At 44.6% G+C, this 23,885-nt stretch overlaps 1 protein-coding gene across 6 annotated transcripts in view; it reads left to right on the top strand.

Annotated features, from left to right (window-relative positions):
- Positions 1 to 23,885, top strand: part of Akap6 (A-kinase anchoring protein 6) — a 504,011-nt gene that overhangs the window by 244,107 nt on the left and 236,019 nt on the right. For all 6 annotated transcript variants that reach the window (XM_076550667.1, XM_076550669.1, XM_006975274.4 and 3 more), the window contains 2 exons: positions 1,796 to 2,047; positions 12,203 to 13,966. In XM_076550667.1, the coding sequence (XP_076406782.1) occupies positions 1,796 to 2,047; positions 12,203 to 13,966 (2,016 nt within the window). The remainder of the gene's footprint in view (positions 1 to 1,795; positions 2,048 to 12,202; positions 13,967 to 23,885) is intronic.

The raw sequence follows: 23,885 nt of genomic DNA, 5'->3' as shown, positions 1-23,885 counted from the left end.
GTGTAGTTTGGTAAGTTTATAGTTGGCATCCTCTTGCCTTTAGGATTGGGCCTGTGCTTTGTGGAACGTGCTGAACAGGTGGTGGTATCTTTGTGCACAAGGGGCAGAGCTGTCCTACATTTTTTTCACTCAAAGCCAAATGTTGACTGTTTTATATATTATGGAGTAACAGAGCAGAGCCCAGCCTGATATCAGCATGATAGATGTGTTTTATATGATTATAATGATATTATAATGAGACCAAAGTCCTCTGGTGTGTCAGCATGCTGCCTGGTCTAGCTGGCTTGGTGTTCCTCTCCACAAGTGATATGATTGGGTGGCATGTGCCCATAGGCATCTATTGAACTTGGCGTCTAGAAGCAGCCATGCTTGAGAGGAAGGGGGCTGTCAGTCATTTTGTGGTCTAGGCTGGTAACAAAGCCATTTTCTCCTCTAGATATTTGAAGTGTTCTGCATCTTTAGGCTCAAAGAGGCCGAGCGAGGTTGATAAATAAAAACCAGGAGTGTGAGAAGTTGGACAGACTGTCAAGAGAGTGGCTGGAATGCTAGCTAGGAGGTGATGTCTGAAGTGGGAATAACCAAACCGTCAAAAGAGGGGTTGGTGGGATGCGAGACCCGCTGATACTGTTACCCGGATGGAGTGATGACAGGGTCCAGAACAGAGCTGGGGCAGAGGTGTGCCAGTGGGACAGGCTGGAGGCCTAGATGTTCCAGAGTAGAGGGCGTCTGAGGCTCATCAGAGTGAATATGAGGATTGCTTTAGATGAAGGTATGGTTGGTATGAAGAGAGGAAAATGTGAACCAGATGTATCTGTCAATGTAATAACGTTTAAGTTCTTAAAAAAATATATATCCAACTGAAATACATATACATGAAATCAGAAGGTTATCCTCCTGGCATAGAAAGAATGTTTTGACATTGAAAACAGGGCTCAGGACTCAAATGCTTCTCTGAAAATTTTGCCTTAACTGAAATCCGCAGTTTTAAAAATCAGTGATACAACAAAAGTAACAGGCCTCCACCTGTATGCCACGTATTTGTTATTTTGATCCTTAATAGCCCCTTACACTGACCAACACATGCTTGTTCATGGGCCTCATTTCGTAGATCTGTCCTCTGATGGCAAAGGACTCTGGAGAACTTGTGAATCACATCAGATATGAAATCTGCCCTTGTAATAGTGTATGTGACGGTGATTGAGTTAGTGATGTTTTTGTTTAAGATTTTTGATTCTTTTTAAAAAAATCTTTGCATCTCAAAAGTAATTCTGCTTGCTAAATGAGGGCTGGCAATTTAGATTTTCACTGTGACTTTAAGTATTAAATCATGTTGTGCTTTGGAGAGTGACCATTGCCCCTTACACTGAAAATTCCATAGCTAATTTCGAATGGCTGGGGATTCCTATGAAACACATTCTAGCCTTTCTCTATTCCTAGACATCAGATTGGCACGTCTATTCTGAAACATTGTGTGCTCAGTATAGCTCAATGTCACCAGCTGCCACTTCCTTCTCTAGAACCCAAAGGAATCTAAAAGGGACAGAGAATGTCAGAACTAAGCTCTCAGCTGACCCTTCAGTTTGAATACCCGAAGGGACAGTATGAAAGACCCCAACCTTCCTCTGTGTGTAGATGGGCCAGTAGAGAGGAATACGTCTGCAACTGTGTGATAGAATTTGAACAAAGGAGGCCAGGTATCTAAAACATGCTGTGGATGTGGTGAGTGACCTCCTGTAACCCCTCCTCCCAGGGTAAGATTGAGTGGCCCTCACGTACTTGCTTTTCTTTGCTGCAGGACATTTGTGAAGATATTTCTGACCACGTGGAGCAGATCCATGCCCTCCTTGAGACGGAGTTCTCCCTCAAGCTGCTGTCTTACTCCGTCAATGTCATCGTAGACATCCACGCAGTGCAGCTGCTCTGGCACCAGCTCCGAGTATCCGTGCTGGTCCTGCGCGAGCGCATCCTGCAAGGTCTGCAGGATGCCAATGGTAACTACACCAGACAGACGGACATTCTGCAGGCGTTCTCCGAAGAGACAGAGGAGGTGAGTGGCCCGGGGCAGCAAGCGATGCTCTGTCAGGTGTTCCTGTTTGAAAATATTTTCAGTGTAGAGGTGTGAGTGTGAGATTTTTATAGATGCGTAAGCAGGTCTTTAACTAGGGTCTGGGTGGAGTGACGAGAAGCTAAGACACTTGTAATATGAAGGGGGCTTTTGACATACAAAATATTTTGTGCAGATGACATCCATGGATGTGTTAGCACTTTCTGACTCCTGCCTCCTCTTCAATTATTTAATATGTATTTGTTTAACACGTAACTATATTCATGTACTAGAACTAAGAATATGATCAAAACAGCATTTCAAGGGGCTGGAAAATGGCTCAGCAGTTAAGAGTACTGATTGCTCTTCCAGAGGAAGGTTCAATTTCCAACCCTCTCATGGTAGCTCACAACTATCTATAACTCCAGTTCCTGGTGACCGGACACCTTCTTGTGGCCCTAATGGGTACCAGTCATCCATAGAGTATATAGATGTCCACTCAGGCAAAACACCCACATACATAAAATACCCCCACTCCCCAAATAAACCATCTCTGCTTCTGAGGAGATTTGAATCTAGTAAGGGATGGAGAAAAATGGGCAGATGCTAAGGCCAAACTGTGATAAGTCTATGGGACACAGTAGGATGTCAGAGAAAGAAGCATCCAATTTACATAAGAAAGGTTTTCTAGAAGTGAGTCTAACCCATGCCCCGGAGGTGAGGCAGGGTTAGACAGGTAAATAGACAGAAACTGTCCAAGACAGAGGGGTTAGAAGGGCCAAACCTGGAAGCAAAAGAGCAAAAGGCTGGGGGACCAAAAGTGGGATTTGTAAAGAGTCCAACAGAAAAGGCAGGGGTCGGGTTATAAAAATAAACTTCTAAGACCGAGGTAAGAGAACTGGATCTTAGTTTGTGGACAAAAACATTGTTTGCTGAGGGAGCCTCCATGGTTAGCTTCCTGCTGTAGAAAACCAATCTGGCTGTAGCAAATCAAACAGGTGCTATAAGGATGCTATCCAATCAGCTCGCTTTATTTTTCTGCTACATTTTGTGAGTCCTTTAAATAGTTCATTGTTATTCGCTATGAACAACTTAAGAGGGGACATAGGCTGGGTAGTAGTTGGTGCTTATCCATCGTGCCCAAGACCCCGAGTTTAGTCCCCATTGCTGAAACAGAAAAACAGCAACAACAAATTCCCCGCAGTGGCACCTGATTTAATGCAAATTAACTCTATCATTCTCAAATATAACTCATATGTATTCAAGGAGTATTTCTACAGTGATAGACACAGATGTAGAAACCATGGACTGATAGGTGGTGTTTGTTGTCTTTTTAGTTCTATGGCCCTGCCCTTGATACCTAGTTTAGTACTTTGCTATTACTTTTTTTTGGAAAACATTTTTCAAGTTTATAAGGCTCTTGTAAGATTAAGGAGCTTCATAGCAAGTGTTGTAGAATTCACTAACTTATTAGTGTTTCAGTGGCTGTTGAATTATCAACACCACGAAACAAATCTGCACCCATTTTTATACACGCTGCGCTTCTACTGATTTTGTGTATTCAAAATAAAGGCGCCATTGTAGAAAATTGGGGCCGGTATAGAAGTCTGTGGGAGTCAAAATCTGCTTTCTTCTCCTCTAAGCCTGCCAGGCTCCACCTGCAGTTAGCACTGCTTGCTGTTGTGGATGGAACCCTGGTGTGAAAGTGGGGTCTCTGTTGGCTTTCAGAGGCCATTGCTTCCCAAGCCCCAGAGGCTCTCGGGTGCCACTCTCGTGGCTGTGAGAGAGACTACAAGCTCCAGTGGACCATCTTTCCTATAAATGACCGCCTCTGAACATACATGCTGACGGAAATCAGGGATGAGGGATACTTGTCTACATTCTAAAGAGATCTTTCTTCAGATCTGCCTCTGTCTGCTGCTGGAAGGAACATGAAAATTGACTCAAAGAAACTCATTTTATATATTGATTTATTAACTATGAGTTAGTTGATCTCCAGATTTTTGTGATAGGAATTTGAAGATACAGCAGTGCTCTGGGATTTTCTTCCTATTGTTTTATGGATTCTATTTTGCTTTTGATCTTATAACATTCATGAAATGGAAACACACAAAAAAAAATGGGAGAAAGCCAATGAAGGTAATTGATAATCACTAATGTTTTCCTGGCAATGTCGTATCAATTAGTGTCCATTGTGATTCTTACAAGAAGAACTAAAAATGTATTTCTACATTTCATTGGAAGCAGCTTGGTGCATTTTTATTTTTGAGGCTAGTTTTAGAATTATTGCAGAGAGAGAAAAATACACTGTGCGAAGGGCAGAGGAACGGTGGCCTTCCAGCACTGCTTTGTGGGTGTCTGCTGTGGGTCAGGTTCTGGCTGCTCTCGCCCTGCGGGAACCCTTTCTGATCCTGTTTGTTCCGGACTCTAGCATTACTGCAGAGAACCCAGAGATGTTTCTGTTTTTGCCAGCACGCCAGAACTGGGAAAAGGGTCAGGAATTCAGATCTCATTTGCAGAATGCATTCAGTGGTGGGAGATTTGCAGAATGAAAATGAAATCGTAAAACTATACACAATGAAATGAAGCACTGATACACTAGAACAGCATATGCCCATTCATAGAAGGGGATTCGTTTTCAGAATTCATTTGAATTTCAGAGCCACGTGGAAGAGTGAGTTCGGAACATGAGAAAGTGGCAAGTTCTACTAATTTCTCTTCTTGACAATGCAAAGTATATGAGTTTTATCCTTTATTTAAATATTGAGTAGACTACACATACACACACACACACGCACACACACACACAATGGCAGGTATGTGACTAAAATAAAACAAACCAAGAACCCAACAAATGCATAAAAAAACCCAAAACACTTTGAAACAGAGCTCAAATTATACAATGGAACACACAGAATGTTCTGTACTCTAGATTCTAAGACAAGTGCTTGATTATTCCATTCAGCAAGGAAGGCAAGGGGCAAGTAGTTTCATTTTATAGATAAGAAAATGGAACTGAAAAAAAGCTAAGTGGCTGCTTAAGTACAAGCCTAGGAAAAATTAAACTGAATTAAACCAAACCAGTTTTCAACTGATTTCTAGCTTAATGATCCCTTCATCTCTCCCTCTTCCTCCACATTCTTCCAGCATTTATTCATTTCCTAGTATGTAAAAGGCACCAGGCATAGAATTATGAGTAAACATTAGCAGCCACCTTCATAATGTTGTTGATCTGCATAGTTTTAGATGGTAGCCAGGGTGAGCACCATTGTCTTCATTTTAGAGGTGTTATCATTCTATCCATCTTAGGGGTGAGAGGGCTCAAGCTGGAAGAGGTAGTTTTATGTAAGTCGTGATTAATCGTTCGTAGTAATGCCAATGCTACAGTAAACATGAGTGAGAAGTTCATATGTGCCAGATGACGTAGTAAGTACTTTATAGGATACTTCCTTCACTGTGAGACGCCTTCTTCCAGAACATTCACAGCATGACATTTGTGTATTTGTGCCTGCACCGGCACCTGTCACCTGTCACCAGCTAGCTTCTATCAAGACAAAGCTCTACTCGCCTGTGAGCTGGCTAAGGCCCAGCTCTCCCACCCACGGCATGCAGGTCGTACCACTGTATGTAAATATCTGCAGAATTAAATTCAACAACTTAAGACAAAGCAGATAACCACTGCTTTGGGTGTAGAACAAGGGGGTTTTACTTTAAGTAGGTTAACTGGGAGTTAATCATAGTGATTATTTGATTTATAATTTCAGCCTACAGAAAACGAAAATTCTTAAGAATTATTATGGAGTCGAATAATGTTGAAAGATTTTTGTGTATCTTCCCACCATCCATCAGAATGAAGATTGCTTAATTTTTCCTTATCATACCCACTCTTTGTAGTCTGCTGCCGCTCTCTAGAACTCATTCCGAACTGGAGTCCCCAGTGGTAAAGACGAAAGGTTCTGAAAGAGTTCATTCCATCGGTCTGAGGGCGGGGGTGGGGATAGGTAGGTGGCATGTTGGTAAGAGAACCATGACTTTGTATGATAGTGATACAAACATATGGAACATTGTGTAGCAAGATTATAGGATCTGGGGAAGAGAGGTGTGGCAGCGTCTCTTTTGAATTGAGGACAAAAGTAATGGGCGCTGGGCAGCCAAGGATGCTGATATACCAGTGACACATTTTAACAGGGCAAGAGCTTCTAAGTTATGACTGTTCCATCTCCAGTTGCTGATGAACTATAATATAGTACTGAAAAAAAAAAAGATGTCAGAGCCTTTGGGCCTCAGTTAACTTAATCACAGATAAGGAACAAAGCATGATCTCTGTTCAAATTAGAAAAGAAGCAAGGCAGCTTTCCTTGAAGTTGATAAGACTGAAGCCAGTAATAAAGCAAATAAATTACCACCTACATACAATGCATCCTTCATTCAAGAGCAGCCTCCTAATGTGAGGGTGTCTCTAAGGAGAGACATTGCTAGGCAGTGCTGACACAGCCCTCAGGACCAACAGTATATGTGATACTTCTGGGGTCTAACGGTGGGAAAACCATCACATCCTCACCATCCCTTGGTTTCATAGCTGCGCGAGACTTGCTGCTTACATATGGCAGCAAAATGTCTGGGAGGTGGTGTGGAAGAAGCCAGCAGGACTAAATGTGTGACTATTCCTAAGCAGTGTTTTAAATAATGGAACTCACCAGTCATCTGCTAGGAGAAACTTCGGGAACCTTCTTTTCTCTTGAAATAGTCTCTGCAGGGTCAACAGTATGGAGCAATACACCTAGCAATGGCCAAACAGGTACCAGGCCATTGGTTCAATCCCCAACTTGACCAACCCTCTCCACCAAAAAGCCACTGCATAGTGAAAACCTACACTGGTTTTATTGTTCTGTTGTTCAAGCTCCCTCGCCCTGCCTCCAGGGCTGGGGATTAAGTCCAGGGCTTCAAGCATTCTAGCTAGCATCCTACCACTGGATTATGTTCCCTATCCCTTCTCTGCTTGTTGATTGTTTTTGCTTTTTGGAGGGATGAATTTTTTTCACATTTAAAAATTCAATAATAATAGTAATAATAATATGAATGCTTTTGAATACTTTTTAAATCAAACCAGCAACTGGCTGGTGATCCCCGAAGTTTTATAAAGATTTCATACTCTGTTCTCTGAGATGCAGCCATTTATTTTATTTTATTTATTTATTTTATATATTTTTTTTAACATATTCACATCCAATTATTTGTTGATCATCTACTGCTCAAGATTTTGAAGACTGAATATAGTCCTGGCCTTCCCTGTTTGTGCAAATGCAGGTGGCTGACACTTTCAATATCTAGTTATTGCCTGAATTCTGAAATTTATTCATCATAACAATACCTTTCTTTAGTACTCTTTAAACTCACGTAAGACTTACAGGACAGTAACTATGATAAAAACAATAGAAATTAATATTCCAAATTTCTACTAGTTGATATTTAGAAAACCTTATGGAATGGCTTAGGAACATAACCATAATTTTAATAGTTTTTTAATATAATATTGTATTAATTATTTGAGAATTACATACACTATATTTTGAACATATTCAACCCCCATTTCCCCCTTAACTCTTACCAGATTCACTCTCCTTATCCCTTCAACTTCTTGTTCTGTCTCTCTAAAAATAAATCTATCAAGTCCAATTTGTGCTGACTGTATGCTCCTGGGTGTGGGGCCATCCACTCGGGCATGGTCAGCATACTGGAGGCCATACCCTTGAAGAAAAATGATTTTTTTCCTTTCCCAGAAACCACCAACTGTCAATAGTACCTTAGCTAGGGCTGAGGACCTATGAGTCCACCCCACTCCTTGCTAGAATATTGACTGATCTTGTGCAGATGTTGTACAGGGATACACAGATGTACAGATGTTGTGCAGGGATGCACAGATGTGCAGATGTTGTGCAGGGATGCACAGATGTGAGGATGCTATGCAGGGATGCACAGATGTGTGGGTGTTGTGCAGGGATGCACAGATGTGCAGATGTTGTGCAGGGATGCACAGATGTGTGGGTGTTGTGCAGGGATGCACAGATGTGTGGGTGTTGTGCAGGGATGCACAGATGTGCAGAGGTTGTACAGGGATGCACAGATGTGTGGGTGTTGTACATGGATGCACAGATGTGCGGGTGTTGTGCAGGGATGCACAGATGTGTGGGTGTTGTACAGGGATGCACAGATGTGTGAGTGTTGTACAGGGATGCACAGATGTGTGGGTGTTGAACAGGGATGCACAGATGTGTGGGTGTTGTGCAGGGATGCACAGATGTGCGGATGTTGTGCAGGGATGCACAGATGTGTGGGTGTTGTGCAGAGATTCTCAGCTGTTGTGGGTTCATGAATGCAGTGGTCCTGGCATGTCTGTAAGAATGTGTTTTCCTCCAGTCTCCCCTGACCTCTGGCTCTTTCAATCCTTCTGCCCTTCTCTTCTGCAATGGTCCCGGAACCTCAGCGAGAGGGTGATACAGATGTCCCATTTGTGGTGTTCTGGGGTCAGGACACTTCTGACCAACAACTTGGGTGGAGGTATCCCATATCTGGCACTGGGCTTTTTATTCGGCAAACTATTGTTCCTTAGAGGAGCCTTACCCCTATGTAGGGTAGCTCCAATTAAACTCTTTTATATGAAAATATAAATAGTATCTTTATAAAGGAGAAACTCCTAAGTAATGGCCAGCCAAATCAAACCATTAAAAAAGTAAAATCTCCTTTTAAATTGGGAATCTCACTATTATTCTCTTGAAAGTTGCAAACCGTAACTTTTATTTGTCTGACTCTTCCCTGGGTGGTTTGGGTTTCACGCAGGAAGCCTCTAAGTCACACAACTGCACTTAACTCGTTTTTGCTGAGGTTGGAGGTTAATCTTCATCCCTTGTTCAGGGTACTTTGGTATTAGAGGTAACTTACGCTGGCTTCCTCCTCAGTAGACTTCATTACTAGAAGGAATAATATAGTGAGCAGCCGCCGAATACTCAGTCATGGGCCAGACTTTGGTGCCGTGGGTTCTGCCCACTTTAAGCCTCTCAGTGTCTTTGTGACATGGCTTTCTCTCTCTCTCTCTCTCTCTCTCTCTCTCTCTCTCTCTCTCTCTCTCTCTCTCTCTCTCTCTCTCTCTCTCTCTCTCTCTCTTCGAGACAGGGTTTCTTTGTGTAACATTCCTGGCTATCCTAGAACTCGCTCTGTAGACCAGGCTGGCCTCAAACTCACAGAGATCCACCTGCCTCTGCCTCCCAAGTGCTGGGATTAAAAATGTATGCCCACCACCGCCTAGTCATTTCTTTTCTTTTAAACTTTGTGTGTGTGTGTGTGAGTGTGTGTGTGTGTGTGTGTGTGCGCGCGCACGCGCGGTGTTTGCATATGTGCCATAGCATGCCTGTGGTGGTCAGAGGACTCCTTCAGTGTTTGGTTTTCTCCTTCTTCTGGGTGTCCTCTGGGGATCACACTCAAGTTGTCAGCTTTGGTGGCGAGCATATTTACACACTGAGTCCTCTCACTGCCCATCATTTCCGTTTATAGATGCAGGAAATGAGAATGAACAACATCAAGCTGCTGGCCTGTACTCAGAGAGCTCATTAGTGTTAGAGCTGGAATCGGACTCTGACAGTTAGTGAGCTTGCTCATTTGTGCCAGGTCTAAGCACATAATCAAAGGAAGACACTACATACAGGCAAATTCTGACCTTGAGTATTGCTCTAAACTGGCGTGCCTCCTAGCTTGTGTTCCTGCAAAATCTCGCCGTATTATTCTTTCAGCGGGTTTATCTTTCAGTGCTTACCATGTACATAGCTCTAAGCAACGCAGGGACACTAGTCAGAAAACACAGTTTTGTGTGACTGATAGTCTTACGATGCTTACATACAGAGGGAGAAATAAGTGAGATGAATAATCACAACACTAATTAGTTACCATTCCCCTTGAGATATATAGATAAGAGTTAGCATGGATTTGAAAGCTTTCTATGAATGATTCTGACCAAGGTAAGAGGCTAGAATCTTGAAGAAGTAAAAACTTTAGCTGATATCTAAGAGGCAAGGTAGAGTGTGATAGTTGAGATAAAATTGTAGAAAGCTTTCTAAGAAAGATGGGAGTGCAAAGTTCTGAGGGAGGGGGGAACCTGGTATGTTCAGAAACTGGAAAGGAGACACTGTGGTGGGCTGCTACGGGTCAGGGGTGATGGTATGAGGGAGAAGGAGAGAGAGAGAGAGAGAGACCGAGAGACCGAGAGACCGAGAGACCGAGACCTACTCATGTCTTAGGTTCAAACAGTTTGGACTTGGGGGAGGGGCTGGGGATCCCTGGCACTGGGATTTTGGTCTGGGTTTTTAATCTACCCGTCAGAGGAAGTTACTAACAGTGCTAAGCAGAGACTTAACAGCACAGATTTGTAGCTTATGAAGTCCCCTGTGCTGGCAGCATGGGACACAAGCTAGCAGGCATGTCAGTTTAAAGCAATAGTCAAGGTCAGAATTTGGCTTCACGTCAGAGAGGCTTACTTAGTCCACGGCCTAGGCTGGTCCTTAGTCGTGAGGGCATAGTGACTTATTTTCTTCTTTCTGATGTAACATAAACAAGGACAATAGTGCAGATCTCAGAAGACAGTGGTCAGGGTTACATGAAGAAGCGATCATAGGAACCAGCCATGCCCATCTCCGTCCCCACTTTGGAATGAGGAAGCCCGGGCGTAGGAAAGGTTGTTGACTATGATTATCTGGCTTATCTGGATATTGTGGAGTAAGTGTTGGGACTGGGAGACAGAGACAAGGGGAATAACTGAAGGGAGAGAACACTCCAGAGACAAAATGGACACTCGAATAATAAAACCCTGTGTAAGTCATGAGGAGGTCAGGTCTCGGGATGACCTGGCTGAAGGGACATCTGGTCTAGCAGTTAGATGGGGGTCTGGTGTGAGGGTCTTCACTCCAGTCCCCTTGCTGAGAGAACAGGGATCACCTCCACCCTCTTTTCTTCCTGTGCAATGGGCCTGGACCAGGCTGTCCTTCGGCTCGGTAAGCAGGATCCAGTTTGTATCCTACATCATCATACGACATAGAAACTACATTAGCAATGCGACACAGACCTCAATTACACAATTAAAGAGCAAGCCATACTTACAGTGCTGTTATTAGTGTGGAAGAATTTCAACTCCTATTGGACTTGGAATCATAGATACTAGCAAGAAGGGCAGTTAGCAATTAACACGCAGTGTTGGGAGCAGCGGGGGCAGGGGGATGATGCAGAAGAGGAGAGGGGCAGAGGCGATGAGGTTTGAACAGTCCCTAATTTTCTCTGTGTATAACTTTAAAAGGTGGGGCCAGATAGAAACTGGTCTTAAGCAATCTCTGTTATGTTTTTAGAAAACATAACAAAGCTTAGTAGTTTACTTTCCTGAGATTTGTGACTATTTAACATGACTGGATTAATACACTTAATTATTATTCTACTTAAAATAGTTCTTGACTTAGCCACTGTGGTGGGTGCCAGAGTCATAACATAAACAAACAAAACAAAACCCCCAGAGGTTCATGGAGATTTGACTTCCATGTTACTTTCTTCATCAGGATTGTGCTTTTTACTTAAGGTTTTAGTTTTGTTTTGTTTTTGTTTTTGTTTTTGTTTTTTTTTAAATGCTTATGAAGACAAGCCTGGCAGTTTAGGTCTGTAATGCTAGCTCTTCAGGAGGCTACAGCAGAAAGATGGAAAGTTAAAGCCTGGCGGTTGCGGTGGAAGTTCGAGGCCAGGACCAGGAACACAAAGGCAGTGAAGAGACAGCTGGGGAATCGTGGAGCACTTTTCTAGAACGGGCAGCCTCCTAGTCCAGTCTCCAGAGCTACAAGCAACACACAGAACCTGAAGTGTTGGGAAACTATTAATGTACTATTTTAAAAAGAAAAGACAATGGGAAGTTGGCGGTCGGTCTCCACCATCCTTATGGCTCCATGCCTCGCGTTAAATTTTGGATACTTAGAAGACGGATACCATATATAAAGCAGTGTGGTATTTGGTTAGTGTGCCCTTCTATGGGTCAGTTCAGAGCAACTGAAACTGATTCTGGTTTCATGTGGAATGCAGTTGTTAAAGTGTAAACCCCGTGGCACTCATTGAAATCATTGCTCTTGTGTGTTTCAGGGCCGGCTTGATTCTCTCACAGAAGTGGACGACTCTGGGCAGTTAACGATCAAATGCTCTCAGAATTACTTGTCTCTGGACTGCGGCATTACTGCGTTTGAACTGTCCGACTACAGTCCAAGTGAGGATCTGCTTGGTGGCCTGGGTGACATAACCACCAGCCAGACCAAAACCAAACCTTTTGACTCTTGGAGCTATAGTGAGATGGAAAAGGAGTTCCCGGAGCTCATCCGGAGTGTTGGGTTGCTCACAGTGGCCACAGACACTGTCCCTTCCAGCTGTGAGGCGGCCAACGAGGACTCACCTCAAGTGTCTCTTTCAGAAGAGAGCAAAGGTGGGCAGGAGGAACACAGTGCTTCGGCAGCTGGAGAGCAGCCGGAAACAACATCTGGGATGCCTTCCTTAGGGGACACCCTGACAAATGCTGCTCAACACCCTTTGGAGACGGCAAAGCAAGACCCTAGCTCCTCCCCACAGCTCGGGGCAAAGCAAAACCAGCCTGCTCCTTGTGAAACTGCGACTCCCAAGAGATCCATCCGCGATTGCTGTAATTATAACGAGGACTCTCCCACACAGCCCACATTGCCCAAAAGAGGGCTTTTTCTGAAAGAAACCCATGCGAGTGAGCGGAAGGGCAGCGACGGCAGGAGGCAGCTGGTGGATCTGAAGCCAGAGCTGAGCAGAAGCACTCCTTCCCTGGTGGACGGCCCGGACAGATCCAAGCTCTGTTTAGTGTTACAGTCTTCCTACCCCAGCAGCTCCTCCGCGGCCAGCCAGTCCTATGAATGTTTGCACAAGGTGGGGATTGGCAATATTGAGAGCCTAGTCAGAAGTCACATCAAAGAGATGTCTTCCAGTTTGGGAAGGCTTACTGACTGCCACATAGAGAAATGTCGGCTGACAAAGCCCCACAAGACCTCGGCAGAGGGGCCTCTGTGCCGAACACCTAAACGAGGGACTGGTTCGGGAAAGCAAGCCGAAACCACCAGGGGCTCAGCAGCGCCGAGCATGGTGCCTTCGGGGGCTCCTAGAGCCACAGTGAGACCAGAAACGGATTCGGCGGCGTCCACATCCTCAGATGAGCAACGCCACCCGAGAAACTGGAGCGGGCACTCGCCAGGGCCGTCGAAGGCTTCCAGCTCATGCCCTTGCAGTCACAGCAGCGAGTCCTCTGTTGGCTCAGACAACACCGCGTCTCCAGTTCCTCCTCTTTCACAGACTGAAAGCCAAAAAGATGGTTCCCCGGCTCCGAGTGACGTCACCCAGAACGGTCAGGGGGTGGAGGCCTGGTACGGCTCTGATGAATACCTGGCGTTGCCATCTCACCTGAAACAGACAGAGGTGTTGGCTCTGAAGCTGGAAAATCTCACCAAGCTTTTGCCTCCGAAACCCAGAGGTGAGACTATCCAGAACATCGACGACTGGGAACTGTCCGAAATGAATTCCGATTCGGAAATCTATCCAACATACCACAGCCAGAAAAAACACACACGGCTAGGCCGGGTGTCCCCGAGCTCATCAAGTGATATAGCGTCTTCTCTCGGGGAGAGCATTGAATCTGGGCCCCTGAGTGACATCCTTTCCGACGAGGACTTATGTGTGCCCCTCTCCGGCTTAAGAAAGTACGCCGATGAGAAATCAGAGAGGCCCTCGTCCCCTGAGAAGAATGAGAGCCATTCTGCTACAAAATCAGCTTTAATCCAGAAACTAATGCAAGATATTCAACACCAAGACAACTATGAAGCCATATGGGAAAGAATAGAGGTAAGGTTAGATTTAATCTAGTGGTGTCTTGCCTGAGTTTTAGAAATGATGCTGTGGAACATTCACCTCCCCCCTACTCCATGCTCAAATACGTTAAAAATTTTTAAAGTTGAACTTCATATTCGCTGTCAAAGAAAGACATGGAAAAGATGCGTGACCCCCACATTTTGACATTCTGTGCACCCCGAGGGCCTTGTCAGGGCAAGTCACCCCCTGCTGTAGAATCCTGTTGGTACTGCTCAAACTGAACAAGGTCCCCATGAATGGTGGACTCACGCCATTGGTGGGAAACAGCTTCTAACAGTAGCTACACACACATGGTTCTCCAGATGGATGTCACAGTTACCTTCAGCGCTTTTAAATCTCTTTTCTTAGCCCTAGAAGGGCTCACACGTCTCCAGTAGCTCCCATTGAAAAGACCAAGCATGTCCAACTTGCTGGCCGCCACTGTTTTTCCTCCACTCCTCTTCCTTTTGGGGGCCTCTGGATTATTTCTAAGCCATCTCTCACATGCGCTACTCAGGGGACATGGGAAAAGACATTTAATTTTGGGTAAATTTGTACTTTTGGAAGGAATTATTGGATGTGATAGAACCTTTGAAGGCAGACCTCAGAACTCCACAATATAAGTTATGATTTTATTCTTTAAGAGACATCTAGACCAAAAGGATTCACTTTCTCTAGAACTCTGTTGGAAACAGATCCAGTTAATTTGATCATTATTTATTTTTTTCTTTGACATATAAATGTCCAGACCTTGCAAAATTTGTCCAGCACTTTATTGTGGGTAAAAATCTTCCAGGTGCACTTTTAAACCCATTCCACCCAACATGCAAAGAGGGTAGATCATGCGTGATCACCCCTCTTTATATGGATGGAAACAGGTTTGGCGAGCCTATGTTAGATCTACAAGCTAAACTAGTTGGATTGACAGCCATACCAACTGATGGACACTTTTGCTTGGAAAGCTAAGTTGTAAATCTGTATCTCTGGGTTCCTCAGCTGTTGTTTGTTTGTTTGTTTTTGTTTTTTCAAGACAGGGTTTCTCTGTGTAGTTTTGGTGGCTGTCTTGGATCTTACTCTGTAGACCAGGCTGGCCTCGAACTCACAGAGATCCACCTGCCTCTGCCTCCCGAGTGCTGGGATTAAAGGTGGGCGCCACCACCGCCTGGCTCTTCAGCTTTTTTTTTACTGTTGCAGTGTGAGAGAGACTGGATTATCTATCCTACAGGGAAATTTCAGTAGGGGAGGAGAAAAAGTTTCAGAGCTACCCAGATTTCACAGAGACTATTCTGTAACCCCTGGGTTACTCAGGTACTCCTCTCATCGTTTTATGTATGTTCATTGATGAACATATTGTTCAGGGATCAATATAAGGCTAGGTACTGTTGAATGGCACATATGGACAGAATAAACTATAGAAAGAAAAGAAAAGCTCATAAAATAAAATTAGCATAAATATAATATATTATATATATAATATAATGTAATAGTAATGTTTTAAATAATTGTTACCTGAAGTATTTATGTGTCCAATCCTCATCACAATCTTAACATTAATTACAAATGGGGTTAATTCTGGGACTGAGAGACACCAGGCCATTTTCTCCAGAGCCCACACTACTGACTATGTGTTCTTATGCCCCTCCCATATTTTAAGAGCGGTTATCCATATTGTTGCATGGGAATGCTGTACACAGTAGGTGAAGATATGGTGTCGCTGGAAATTCTCATGAAGTCCTAACCCTTGTGTAGAGCATTGAGTGGCATGCGGGATTTAGACCCTAGAAGGACAGGAAGCATAAACTCAGCTGCAGGGCTCAGAACGGGGATGAACTTGGACATGAAGATGCGCACAGCACTCAAAGCTATCCTAGCTGGAGAGTCTCTGATCAGAAAGTGGAAGTTTTCACACTTACTAGCTAGCTCTTGTTTCTGCAAGGCCCTGAAGACCATCCCAAAGCCATTAGGATGAAGCAAGAGTAGGAAATGCAGCCCATAATAACGAGTGTCTTATATTGTGTTTGGATCTGCGCTATGTGCCTTACATGTCTTGTTCTCCTGATGGCCTAGGGGACAAGAACTACTTCAGAGGAAGAAGTTTGCTCAGAATGTAGTAAAGACACTGGCTCAGAGCAGGCAGTCCAAAGGTAGGACTTGAATGCGGAGCAGGGCACATACCTGTACACTGTACAATGTATGCCGCGGCTTCCAGGCACCTTTCTGGAAGGTTTGACTGGTGATAAGAGAAACTATGGCACCTTTGGTGGTGACCAGTATGGTGTCTATTTTAGGGGCTGCTGTGATGCAGAGTAGGGAGGGGTCCTGTCACAGAAGTGAAGGTGGCCTAGCAAACTAATTCTAGGTCTTGCTCAGGCACCAAAGCTCCCGGGGCCACTTCCCACTGCCACTCGTTAGCATTCCACTGCTCTCCTCTGGGCCTCACAAAGCAGAAAGCAGAAGACATGGAAATGGCCGTTAACAGGAGGCACCGAGTAGACTGTGATCTGTGACCGGTCTCCCCAGGAGAACTTCACCTGCATTTGGTACCTAGTATCTCAGGTTCCTCTGTGTCTGTATGTGTAAGACGAATTGCTAAACAGTCTTATTAATAAAAAACCTGGACCAGAAATTGGGGTGAAAACTGAGAGATCAGAGGAATACAATAAGCTACAGTCACAAGTGCTTACCCTAGGAAAATCCTCAGCCCAAGAGAGAGCCACATATAAACCTTTCTGTGTCCTGCCATCTCACTTCCCCTCTCCGCCCAGTTATATCACTTCCTCTTCCTGCCCAGTTCTATCACTTCCTGTCTGTCTGTACAGACCTCCAGACCTCTATGGTTAACTAGTGCTGGGATTAAAGGCGTGTGCCACCACACCTGGTTCCGTTCCTAGTGTGGCCTTGAACTCACAGAGATCCAGATGAAATTCTGCCTCCTGAATGCTAGGATTAAAGATGTGTGCTACCATTGCCTGAATTCTATGTTTAATATAGTGGCTGGCTTTTTTCTCTGATCTCCAAGTGAGCTTTATTTATTAGAGCACAAATAAAATATCACCACATTTATGTTGATTTTATTAACAGAAAAAATTATTTTAGTGTACTTTTTTTCTTGCTCTTTTGAAATCCATTTTTCATTTTGTTGGTTTGTTTCAGATTGTAACTTAATTACATTTCTCCCTGTCTGTCCCCTGCTCCAAACCCTTCCATACCCCCCTTCCCACCCTCCCTCAGTTCATAGCCTCTTTTCTCACTGATGGTTGTTGATCCCAGTTTTACTCAGTTGACTGTAGTTCTTTGTGTAAGGCTGAGGCCTCATGGGCTTTTCACTGTCCATTTTTGAAACCCATTTTTTAATAGGCAGTGTATTTACATGGTTGAAGAACACAGACATTAAAGAAATGCCCATTATCTCTCCCTCCCATCCCTATACTCTGTCTTAGGTTCTGACCTGCCCTGAGGAAATTGTTGTTATCTAGAGGCTTAGGTCCTTCAAGAAATGCTGGTTCATACAGAAGCAAGAGCAGCCATATTTGTTGAGTAATATTTCAAAAACCTGGAATCAAGTTGCAACCTTCCCTTCTTTGCACGTAGAAGCCCCTTTCTAGTTATTATTGCCTGCTCTTCACAGGAAGCTTGAGGGGATTTTTCTCAACTATGATTTACCAAGAAGCTATGGGATAGGCAAGTTGATGGAGAGTGTCAGATTTGAGTGCCCACTGCTCTGTGGGCTTTCAACATGAAATTAAAAGTGAAAAGTTTAATCAAGCCACTGAAGCAAATTTTTTTCTGATAAATGCATGAAATAGAATAAAAATAATGAAGAGACGTTAGGGAAGGGAGTGCCTAAACACATGTTCTTCAACATGGGTTCAAAACTAACCTAGCAGAAGGTCTGGACCTGTGGGCTCTAACTAACATGAGTGTACACGCTCTAGACTGAAGGCAATTCTAGCCCAAGCCTGGTTATTCCTTCTGTTTAGTTTGTTGGTTTGCTATATTGTTCCATTTCTTCTTTGAAGTCCTGAGTAACCAGACCTAGGACCTCATACACACGACACTCCACCACTCAGTTATTCCCAGCCTGTTTGTAATGTTTTATGGGAACAAGGTCATGCTTTTTTTTTTTTTTTGCTTCGAGATGACAGACTTGAGGAGTTGTGACAGAAAATATGTAGCCTGAAAAGAATGAAGCATTTCCTGTCTGGCCCTTGGTGGAGCGAAGTCCCTGGCCTCTTCTCTTGACTGAGGAAGAAAGATGGAGAGCCATTTCTGAATAGCATATGTTATGTGCCAGATTCTGCAATAGAAATGTAAATAAATAAATCCTTTATTTAATTTATATAATGGTCCTATGGAACACCTGTCCTTATATTATATATAACAACCCTATGGAACACCTGTCCCTATATATAACAACCCTATGGAACACCTGTCCCTATATATAACAACCCTATGGAACACCTGTCCCTATATATAACAACCCTATGGAACACCTGTCCCATTTTGCAGATGACAAATCCAAGGACCAAATACAAATGATGGGCCTAAGGTCACAGGGCGCTAACTGTGAGGTCCTAAGGTCACAGGGCGCTAACTGTGAGGTCCTAAGGTCACAGGGCTGCTAACTGTGAGGGCCTAAGGTCACAGGGCGCTAACTGTGAGGTCCTAAGGTCACAGGGCTGCTAACTGTGAGGGCCTAAGGTCACAGGGCTGCTAACTGTGAGGGCCTAAGGTCACAGGGCTGCTAACTGTGAGGGCCTAAGGTCACAGGGCTGCTAACTGTGAGGGCCTAAGGTCACAGGGCTGCTAACTGTGAGGGCCTAAGGTCACAGGGCTTCTGTGAGGGCCTCTAAGGTCACAGGGCTGCTAACTGTGAGGGAGGGCCTAAGGTCACAGGGCTGCTAACTGTGATGATGGGCCTAAGGTCACAGGGCTGCTAACTGTGATGGGCTTAAGGTCACAGGGCTGCTAACTGTGAGGGCCTAAGGTCACAGGGCTGCTAACTGTGATGGGCCTAAGGTCACAGGGCTGCTAACTGTGAGGGTCTAAGGTCACAGGGCTGCTAACTGTGAGGGTCTAAGGTCACAGGGCTGCTAACTGTGAGGTCCTAAGGTCACAGGGCTGCTGTGAGGGCCTAAGGTCACAGGGTTGCTGTGAGGGCCTAAGGTCACAGGGCTGCTGTGAGGGCCTAAGGTTACAGGGCTGCTAACTGTAAAGGCTGGAATCCAGTTTAGACACTAGGTCAAGGGACTTTTGTCTGTGAGGTAAAGTTAAATGCCAACGATTTCAGATAGCAATCACATGTATAGATTTTTAGTCTTTAGTAAGCCCACAGGAGGACTCCTGGGTTAGGAAATGGACAGTGGGTGCCTTTCATAATGACGGTGTGGGAAACAACCTTTTATCTAAAGTGGGACATTCCTGGACCTATTGTAATAGCTGAGTAATTCCCAGGAGGGCTGCAGAATGGAACACTGGGTGGTGCCATCTCACTGAAGATGTCCAGATAAGTGTTCTCTGATACAGTACAAGGTCTGCTTCTCACATCCTGGGGCTCTGGCTCCGGATAACACTGTCCTGGAAAATGCACCCTTCAGTTCGAGTCAATGACACCAAACTGAATCATGCATGCATGTCTTCTCGGTAGGTCCATTTCTCCACACACATACAAATGTCTTCAAACACCAGATTATGGTATCTGGGCTATAGTTAAACGGCTCAGCTGTTGTCATAGCTTGTTCTGGAAGGCATCTATAAACCAGTTTTAAGAACTTCGCTGCCAGCTGGGGATGCCGTTGCTCGTAAATTATCTTGGGTTCAGTGCCGCGAATACTAGTTCAGAGCTTGCTCTTTGTGACTGGGCTGTATAAAATTGTCGTCATGTCTGCACAGAGGCCGCTGTCACTGATCTCCGAGATGGAGCTGGGAAGCGGCGGGCTGAGTGTGTGGTGGATGTAGGAAGGTGGGTCAGGGTGGCACCGGTTTGAACAATGGTTTTCCCACAGTAAAGTGGGTACAGGCAGGCCCCATCTTTCCAAACTTCATTTTGGTTATGTGCTGAGACATCCATGACAACCCCGTGATGGCGGCAGCAATCATAACACAATCATTTTGTTTCTCTCCTTTCTGTTTTCCCTTTGTTGTGGTTACCGGAAGCCACATAACGAAACTTGCCATTTTAACCATTTGAGATACACAATTCGGTAGTGCTGGGTGAAACAGCTCTTCAGAGCAGTTTCCTCCTGTAAACCTGAAACTCTAGACCAGTGCTTCTCAACCCCCCTAACGCCCGGACCCTTCTATACAGTTCCTCATGTTGTGGTGACCCCCAACCATAGAATTATTTCATTGCTCCTTCATAACTATCATTTTTCTGTTGCATGAATCGTAATGTAAATATCTGTGTTTTCTGATGGTCTTAGAAAACCCCTGTAGAGGGTTGTTCAACCCCAAAGGGGTCTCGCTCGACCCACAGGTTGAGAACAATTGGTCCATGCCCTTAAATAACCCTCTTCCTTCTGGGTCTCTTCCTCTGATTTTAAGTACTCTGGCCACATCATCTACATGGAAAGATCTATGTCTATAGTTTTCGTGTGTGACTGACTTAATTCACTTAGCACAAGTCCAAGTTTTGTTCATACTGCCCATGCATATAAGTCCCACAGTTTGAAACACAGTTGCATCTCCTTGTTTAGAGAAAGATGTAGTGGCATGTGTAACAGTTCATCAGATGCTAGCCATCCAGAGTTTTCCTCTACCTTTGATTAGCATCTTTCATTGTCTTTGTGACCAGATACCCGACAAAGCAGCTTAAGAGAAGGGAATTCATTTGTTTTAGCACATAGTTAGGAGTGACACAGGCCATGATCTCAGGCAAGCCATGGCAATGGGCAGCTTCGTGACAGGGGCCCCCTTTTACCTCTCAGCAGAAGAGGGAGCGGACTGGAAGCTGGGATGTGTGGGATCCTCTTCAAGCCCACCCCCAGACACTCATTTCCTGCAGCAAGCCTCTACCTCCTTAAAGTTCCACAACCAAAGCAGCCACCAGCTGGCGACCAAGTTCAAGTAAGTAAGCCTCTGGGGGCCATTTCACATGCAAACACTGACAGCAACCCACGGGCCCTCAAGTTAGTGAGAACTCTCTTAGGTGTTGGCGGCCATCTCTAGTAGGAAGGCACAGGGGCAGGCTAGCCCTGGGTGCTGCTCCTCACTGCCATCCCGTTCGGTGCGTGCCATTGTCTTATGCTAGCTTCTTTCTCCCACAGTTCCAGTGTCCCTCATGTCTCTGTATTCGCTCTCTTCTTTCCATCCTTTCTCTCCTTCCTGCCTCTTTACTCTTCTGGACCCAGTGTTCACTGCAGCTTCTGAGAAAGAAAACGTGAGAGGCAACCAGCTTTCTTCTCTGGATGGGGAAGTTTCACACATTACTTCTGCTCAGATGGTCCAGATCACAAGGGCGCCTGGAAAGGAACCTGTGTGCTATTATTACTGGGAGAGGAAACGTCTTGCTGTAGCTGCTGTTTAGAACAGCTTATTAAAAGGAGGGGGGCTTTAAAGTTAGAAGGAGGGTTGGAGAGAATGGCTCAGCTGTTAAGAGCAATGGCTGCTCTTCCAGAGGTCCTGAGTTCAATTCCCAGCAACCACATGACGGCTCACAACCATCTGTAATGAGATCTGGTGCCCTCTTCTGGTGTGCAGGCGTACATGCAGGTAGAACACCGTATACATAATAACTCAATAAATCATAAAAAAATTAATAAAGTTAGAAGGAAAGGGGCCAGATAGGGAATTTGAATGCCAAATGTTTGCACAGCAAAGCTACAAAATCAATCTGTTTAATGAATGCATGAATACCTGAATGAATGATTACATTAAGTTTAAACTTCTAGACTAGGGTTGCAAACTAAAATGACTCCGAGAGGCCAGGTGACTGATGTAAACGAGTCGTATAGGATGGATGTACAAACGAGGGATGGTGGACTGATTCAACCGGATGCTACACCTGTGTCTACAGGCAGCACCCCTTAGCTTCAGATGGCATTTGTATGGGAATGTGGCCTTGTATAGCAAGAAATTAAAAACAACAACAACAACAACTAGGAAACCTGCATTTTACGTGACATCTCCCATTTTTTAAATTCGAATTTGAGCAGTTTTGAAACCGATCCCAACAAACACATTCCTAGGAAAGATTTGGCTTCAAGTCACTAATCTGCCATCTTTGACGGGAAACTGCTTAGGATTTTTGGCGCATAGGATTGGTAGTTTCTGAACACTAATCTGGCCCTGGTTTGGGGGTGTGCCTCTAAGCACACTGATTTTCAGCTGTGGCTGCTCATTATAAACACTGGAGGTCATTCCCAACAGCCCTATGTCAGGCTCCACCCCGGAGCAATTAAGTCAGACTCTGTTGGTTCCTGCCTTACAAACTGTTCAAGTCGGTCTGGCCAGGTGGCTCAGTGGCTAAGGGTGCTCGCACGCAAGTCTGGAGACCCGAGTTTGATCCCTGAGACCCACCAAAGGAGGATCGAGAGAATCGATCCCACACACTGTCCTCTGACCCCTACACACATGCTGTGGCACATACATACACACATTAGTAATTTTTAAAAATGATTATAGTTCAAGTAGCTGCACTGTCCAGTTAAGTTGGAAAATAACCCTTTAAGGTTGTTTTTGCATTTTTTTTAGTAGACTATGTTACTATATAACTGTGTGTCTATAAAGAGAAGTTGTTATGTTTTGTGTATGTTTTAAAATAAGAAAGTGGAGAAAGAGTCGATTACAGATTTCAAGTTGAAATGCAGGGGCTGGGAAATGTAAGGGTTTAAGGAATGGTTCACCAGGACCACATGAAGTTAGGTTACACAGTGAGCGTTATCTTAAATGCCGATGCTGTGGCTGTGATCCAAGTTGAGAATTCTAAATCAACACAATAGTTTAAAGGATAAGCCTGCAAAATTCTCTTCAAGGATAACAGCAAGTCTTCAGTGTGGTGTATTTGTAGCGATGCCAGGAGAGGAAAGCAGCTGTGCGCTCACACCGCTGATAGATTTGTCGAGCGTGTCAAGGTCATTGTTCAAGGTTGGTTGAGAAGAACTGCAGATTAGAAACAAATTCCTTCTTGGTTACCCAGGAGGAATGCATCTGGGCAGACTCCGGTTTCTGCAGAGCTGGCTATGGGCCTTGACAGTCCATTAGTGATGATTTAGCGCCACCGTGAGGCAATGCTGTGCACTACAACGGGTTCTCTCCTTGCCGGTCTCTTCACAAATTTAAACATGAAGATGAAAATATCAAGGGGCGTGTGTGTGTGTGTGTGTGTGTGTGTGTGTGTGTGTGTGTGTGTGTGTGTGTGTGTGTGTGTGTGTGTGTGTGTGTGTGTGTGTGTGTGTATACGTACTTAGTATGGAAGGGCCGTGATTTGGCAACAGCCTCAGGTATAAATATTATTACAGGAACAAAATGCATTTCGCATTCAGGTTTACATTTTTTTTTTTTTTTTTTTGGTTTTTCGATACAGGGTTTCTCTGTGTAGCTTTGCGCCTTTCCTGGAACTCACTTGGTAGCCCAGGCTGGCGTTGAACTCACAGAGATCCGCCTGCCTCTGCCTCCTGAGTGCTGGGATTAAAGGTGTGCGCCATCACTGCCCGGCTCAGGTTTACATTTTTAAGACATTTTTAATTTTGGAGAGGAGAGGGCGATAGGGGCTATAGTCAGAAAGGGGGAGAGGGGGAGAGGAGAGAGGGAATGAGGCAATGAGAGGGAGGGAGGGAGGGAGAGAGAGAGAGAGAGAGAGAGAGAGAGAGAGAGAGAGAGCCACAGTGCATTTATTAACATCAGAAGACAGACAACTACTTTTGGGAGTCTCTCTTCTGCTCTGCTGAGGCAGGGTCTCTTTTTCTGCTATTCT

This window comes from Peromyscus maniculatus, chromosome 14 (genome assembly GCF_049852395.1).
Source record: "Peromyscus maniculatus bairdii isolate BWxNUB_F1_BW_parent chromosome 14, HU_Pman_BW_mat_3.1, whole genome shotgun sequence".
Lineage (NCBI taxonomy): Eukaryota > Metazoa > Chordata > Mammalia > Rodentia > Cricetidae > Peromyscus > Peromyscus maniculatus.
The sequence above is the reverse complement of the archived record's forward strand: the minus strand, read 5'-3'. Positions and strand labels throughout refer to the sequence as shown.